This window comes from Populus trichocarpa, chromosome 2 (genome assembly GCF_000002775.5).
Source record: "Populus trichocarpa isolate Nisqually-1 chromosome 2, P.trichocarpa_v4.1, whole genome shotgun sequence".
Lineage (NCBI taxonomy): Eukaryota > Viridiplantae > Streptophyta > Magnoliopsida > Malpighiales > Salicaceae > Populus > Populus trichocarpa.
This window is the reverse complement of record NC_037286.2, coordinates 2,128,716-2,134,944: the sequence shown is the minus strand read 5'-3', so window position 1 is coordinate 2,134,944 and position 6,229 is coordinate 2,128,716. Positions and strand designations below refer to the sequence as shown.

Here is a 6,229-nt window from a genome sequence, read left to right as displayed (position 1 = left end):
CCAAGCTTCATCTAAGCTACTCGTCGAATGGGCTGAAAACTAGGAACGACAGGGGTACATCCCAGCCATGCTTACAAATTCACATCACCAGGAAAGGGAATGGGATCATGGAAAATTTCTCTCGTAGCTTTACAACGAATGAGAACAATTAAGTAACGAAGAACTTCTTAATTTTCCCTTAAAGAAGTGCAGAAAAACAACATGCTGAATTATTTCCTAGCATGGATGCCGCTGCTGCTAACAATTACAAAATCTCTTGTAATATATGATCTACAACTTCACAAATTCAATACTCTCGCTCTAATGAAAATATTCGATGCAAAAAATGTTATAACTAAATGTGTCTATTTTAGCTGATATTCTCAGGAATCAATAAATGACAAGGATAATGTTTACGAGGTTATTCTAAAACTTGCCTGACAATTGCAGGAGACCAAGAAAGATTTGCTTTTCTGAATACTGAAACTCGTTCAACTATATGTAACTATTTAGCTCTTATCCTCCGAATCACACCTTCCTTCGTTTCTTCTCTGAAGGAGCAGTTTGCAACTCTATCCCTTCTTCTAGCTCCCTTTCTATCCAGGTTTCCGTATCTAACTCAGCATCCATGGTTTCATTGGACAATGAAGCTCTACTTTTTGCAGCTATCTGGCATCTCCGTCTCTTTAATGTCTCTCTAATCTGGTGGACATCAATGTTATGATGGGAATTATAAGATGGGGCAATATTGCTGCTGGAGCTCAACTCATAGTCCCCTGTTCTTGGCTGATTCTTACCATCACCATCCTCAACAACACTGCTTGCACCACTATCAATTGTTTGACATGGTAAAACTTCATTCAGGCTGGTGTTTCTGTCAGATGAGGATGAAGCTTCCATCACAGCCCCATCGCTAGCAAGTGAATTAGACATTGATACACTTGTAACAGCTGATTGCGCACTACTGGTAACCATCTTCTTGGCAGAAGCTTTAGATTGTGGAACCCTCCCATGCGTTGCCGGAAGAGTCCTTTTTGGATCTTGCTCTAACAACCTGGCCATCTGTTGGATGACCTCTGGAAAGCATTTGTGAAAATAGGTTAACAGAAAGTTAAACGAGGACAAATGAATGAACAGAAAAAAGTTGTTCTACTAATAATATGGGTGCATCTCTTAAAAAAAAATTATGTTTGAACTACAAAAACTGCATCTGCGTAAATAATCAATATAACAGAAATGCTAATTGATATCAGCAGGTAGTCAAGATCAAGGATCCCGATGTTCATAATTTTGACTTAAAGCAATATATACCAACATACCTTCTAATTGTTTAGGTGAAATGTCAAACTCCAGCCACCAGACATTTCCCTTCTCTGTAGGAAGTTTCACCTTTTGAAATTTGGCAGCGAGATACATGGAACCAGCTGCAATGTAATGGGGCTTGTACTGCAAGCATAAAGTTGTGCAAAGCCTGCAAATCCCATCACAGAAATACATGATCATTCAAAGAGATAATTGGCAAGAATCTATAATCAAATCTACACTGGACCAAATACAACGAGCAAATAGAGGGCTTACCAATCATTCACAAAATTCCAAGCTACTTTTGCAAGATCTGGGTATATGTTCAATTTCTTCAAAGCATTTACAAGTGGCTTGTAAGGAAGTTGGACATCAAGATCAAAACCAATTGTTGCCAATAAAAGCCTCTCTCCAGTTACAAGCAATTCCTTCTGACTACTGCAAAATCCCTACAAGCAAATGATTTGCTGGATAAGTAAGTGCAACAGCTTGGAACAATGGAAACTGAAAGAATTACAGGAATCCACTTACTATCTGCCTGATTCTATGTGAGGCAGAAGGATCCCTTTTGTGCATCAGCTCATAAGCCACAACAACAACATCCCTCAGCAAGCGCGGAGTTTCCTCCAGTTTGCAAGCAAGAAACATGCTTGCAGATGCCATTGTCTGCAATTTTTAAAACTTCCAAGGAATTAAAGGCAAATCAAAACCAGCCATCTGCTTGTTGTTTCCCAAAAAAAAGGTATATGTTTCTGTGCATGTGAAACATAAGCATGTGGGCCAATTTTAGAAATGATGATTCGCTTCAAGCACAGGGGAGGAAAAGGATAAAAAGTAGACCTGAAATAGTATGGAGCTTGAAAAAGTCAGAAAAGATATTTGTTCCTTGGTTAAAGCAAGTGTGCATTTCAAATACAAAAAAAAACAGAGTATAATATATCTGGAAAACGGTATTACATTCAAAAATAATATCAACAATTCCTTTTAAGAGATAGTGTAACAGCATGGACACGTATTCCTGCTTTCAACATTATAGATGTCAAGCATTGATGCAATACATTCAGTTTCACATGCAAATGTAAGCTCTGTGGGTGTGTAACAAGATAGATGCTTAGATATACGCTTTGCAGGCTATAAGTATTTGTCCGACAAAGAAAAATTACAAATTAGCCAACCCACACAAGAATTGTTGAGAATAGGAGAGCCAGATACAACCCAAGGATGGAAGTAGTACCTTCCAATCATTCTTTGCATGAGATTGACGCATGTAAAACCGGTGGCACAATATCAATGCACATGCTATTGTCACCTGGGGCCTGAAGGGCAGACATCAAGGGTCACCATCACCGGTGAATATGAAATGCCAAGAGTGTCATGAAAATAAATTGTTTTGCATAAAAGGGCAATGATGACATGTCAAGAACCACAGCCATACAACTATGAAATAATACTCTTAGGCCTTTCAGAGGGTTCATCAAGTTACACAACTTAAGAGTTGTTGGAGATGGTTTTGTGCACCAATCATCTGAAGTGTGTTTTTACTTTCCCATGGAGCACAAGGAGCATGGAGATAGAGGAGCACAGTTTCAAAAGGATGACTCCACAAACAATATGATAGCAAGAGATGGTGCAACCAGAGTGAAACAAACCACTTCACATGGCAACAACAGCACCTAAAGGATTAATCAAGTCAAGACAAGGTGAAAACAAGAAGAGACTATGAATATAATCAAGTACCATCCCATCAACCATGAGTGGAAGATGGATTAAATAAATGCTGCTAAGCCATGCAGAGAACAGCAGCAGAACTGGAAATGACAATGTAAAAAGGCATAAAATTCTTCCTTCTGGTGAGGACAAGCAACTGGGTGAAAATAGGAATCCAACTTCATCTGAATCTTCACCCAATAGAACAGCCTCCACAAACTTCATCAACTAACATAATAGGCAACTTCAATGAAGTATACAAGCTAGAAAGAAGCAAGTAACACGAAGCAACTTCCATTGGAATAAATATGGAATCGGACATATAGGGATGTAAAGTTAGTAACACTATCGGAAGCACACAGCCAAAGCACGCATCATATAGCCACATTCAAGGTACTAGACCACTACATCTCAAATGCATGGATCAACACGAATAAATCTAGAGCTTACACTTTAAGCTTCACGCCGAGCTCTTTAATAAATGAACAGTACAATTTCCGTAATTGAGACTCCTTCTCAACGTCAATACCATCCCTTCTAGAAGGGGAAAAATCTTCAATTTCTTGTCTACTGAAGTACCACTTGCGTGTATGATACTGAGGCTCCTTCGGCAAGTGCATGCTAGTTGCAATCCTAGCCATCCTCAACTTCTCTTCTCAATGGAAGAGAGCTCTAAATATACTGCCCAAGATATGACTGCTAAACGCACTTTCCTTACTTAAAAATCACCCCTCGATCCAATTTCCTGCCCAGTTAAACAGACAAACATTTACAAAATTGAACAAAAAAAGATAAATCTTCAAAGGAATTTTTTAAGAAATATTATCCAAAGACCAACAATTTCATAGCAAGAATTGCATAAATTAAAAAACTTATTGGTGCAGAAAGTTTCAAAATTTTCCTGTATGGGAAATTTCAAGATTTCCAATAATAACTAAAAAGAATAAAAATTGCTAGCTCTTATGACTAATTACAATTGATAAAATTTTCTTTATTACTCAAAGTTTTCTTCTAGTTTTTCCTGTAAGAGAAGAGGCCTCGTTTCTTTACAAAGATTCTACGCAATTAATAAAATTAAATTCAAATTCGCATAATTCTATATTTAATTAAACTCCAAAATCAATTGAAAAGAAAAGAGGGATCAATTAATCGAAAGAACAAATCCTAGAAATTGAGAAAGAGTCGTGCATACCTGGAGAAGATGGAAGGATCAGGGGATGCAACAGTCGCTTTTCAGTAACCCTGGCTTTTAGGTTACCGTTTGAAGCTCTTCTATTTTTCTTGCTTTTTTATTTTTTTCCCTTCTATTTCAGTGAAGTTGACGTTGACTCTGATGTTGGACGTGCTTACGTCATCTCAAACGCGTGACGCGTTCTTTGCACGCGCTCCGCAACGCATGCTACGGCGGTTGTTGCTTTGTAGTGAAGAAAGGAGACTTGAGATTCCTCATGCTTCACGTGATCTTTAGCTATATGGGCCTGAACTTAAATTTACTGGACCTAATTGGTCATCTACGTGGGCAAAGTCCTTTCACTAAATGAAAGCTCAAGAGAAGTGTGTAGACTGCTAATTTCGGCCCATTCAGCTCAATTTAAAATTGGATCCAGCATTGTTAATTATGCTGCCAATCAGCTCATTTTACTTCTTGTTAAATATGTTAGGAGTAATAATATAATTTTTTAATATCCGAGCAATAACAAATATTGTGAGGTTATTTCTGCTTCACAGATAATGAGATCAAAAGGAAAAGTTATCCCTCTCTAGTAATAAAAACAGAACGTTATTTCTGCTTATAAATTCCCCCCCGAAGTTTTGTTTCTTGACTAGAAATTTAATTAGGTGTACCGATTGGAGGTTGATCGGTGTAAAATCTACATCATGGATTGGATAGGTTTATCAAATTAAAAAAAAAATTAATATTACTTTAAAAGAATAAATAGATTTTAATTAGGTTATAGGTTAAGTTTGATTTTTATCGGATCAATTTTTCTATGTTTTATGTAAAACTTGATGATGTTTCAAAATTCAAAATATATAAATACCATACTGTAAGAGTTAATCAATATGTTCAAATACTTGATTTTCATCTTTTTAGTTTAAAGGAATTTTAGTCTTACAGTAAAAGCTTTAGTACCTGTAAATATAATTCTAATCTAGGGACTTAAAGACCCTTCAATGATAAAATCAGAATACATGGAAAGACAATAAATATCTTAAGACAATAAATGACTTAAAAAAGCCTTATATTCAATGAATAAAAATATTTATTTTTAAGTTTTAAGTGGGTTAATAAATGTCTTAAGATATTTTCACGTTGACTTTTTTATTTTCTAATATAAAAAATTTGTTGGTGAGTAGGTGGCATCCTCGTTATTTAGATGACGCGCTCGACCTCACCTGGTGGCCAGACCTAACCTTCTGTTATCTATTTGGATATGTCATCGTGTTCTTTTTTACATGGTGTGGTGCGTAAAGGTGTATGGTGGTTGAATTATCGCCAATGATTATATTATTTTTTTCTTCTTTTTTTTTGTCTCTTTTACCAGATAAAATGCATGATTGTTTTTTTTTTTTTTCAATTTCAATCCTTATTCTTATAATTTCTTATTTTGTTCCTATTCTTTTTATAGATTTTTTTTATTTTAAAAAAATATTCCTTAAATTACAATTTTCATATGTTTTTTTTTATTTTGGTCCTTATTCTTTTGATTTTTAATTTTTTTTCTTGGCCTTTTTGTTTTTAATTTCATCCTTTAATCAAAGTTATTGTTGTTTTATTTTTTTTTCAATTTGACCCTCATTTATTTTTTCCTTTTGTTAAAGGTATTTTTCAATTCAATTTAACCATCAAATTGAAAAGTTTTGTTTGTTCTCTAGTTATTTTTTTTTATTTTCGCCCTCATTTTTTTAAGATGATTTTGTGTGATTGATTTTATTAACTGATTTCATCTTTCGACATTTGATTTGCTGGGGATTCAACTTCGTATGATCTTATCATTCTATATTATCTTTTTTTTTAAAATATTAGTTTTGTGATTATCTTCAGTTTATTTTCTATTAGTTTATCCCGGTCTCATAATCTAGGTCACAAATTTCTAATTTGTTTGTTCTTGTGTAATTTTTTTTATGTGGGTTTATTCAATAAGTTTTCTTTTTTTTTTAATCTTTTAGGTCACATGTTTTTTTAGGTATGAGTTTATCTTTTATTGATTTAAATAAACAACTTCAGTAAAGATAATCA

General features: G+C 34.8%; 1 protein-coding gene across 2 annotated transcripts; it reads right to left on the bottom strand.

The window, feature by feature from the left end:
* Nucleotides 1-235: 235 nt before the first annotated feature.
* LOC7479725 (cyclin-T1-3) lies at nt 236-5,099 on the bottom strand. Of its 2 annotated transcripts, XM_002300716.4 has the most exons (7): nt 4,181-5,098; nt 3,439-3,733; nt 2,516-2,597; nt 1,813-1,947; nt 1,558-1,730; nt 1,299-1,450; nt 236-1,055 (listed from the first exon to the last, which is right to left on the bottom strand). In XM_002300716.4, exons 2-7 carry the CDS (start codon nt 3,627-3,629, stop codon nt 508-510), a joined length of 1,281 nt encoding a protein of 426 aa, XP_002300752.1. In that variant the 5' UTR covers nt 3,630-3,733; nt 4,181-5,098; the 3' UTR covers nt 236-507. The 2 variants fall into 2 exon arrangements, with proteins under 2 accessions (XP_002300752.1, XP_024449906.1); XM_024594138.2 differs by lacking the exons at nt 1,813-1,947; nt 2,516-2,597 and having other exon boundaries at nt 1,558-1,719; nt 4,181-5,099.
* Between the last annotated feature and the right edge of the window lie 1,130 nt (nt 5,100-6,229).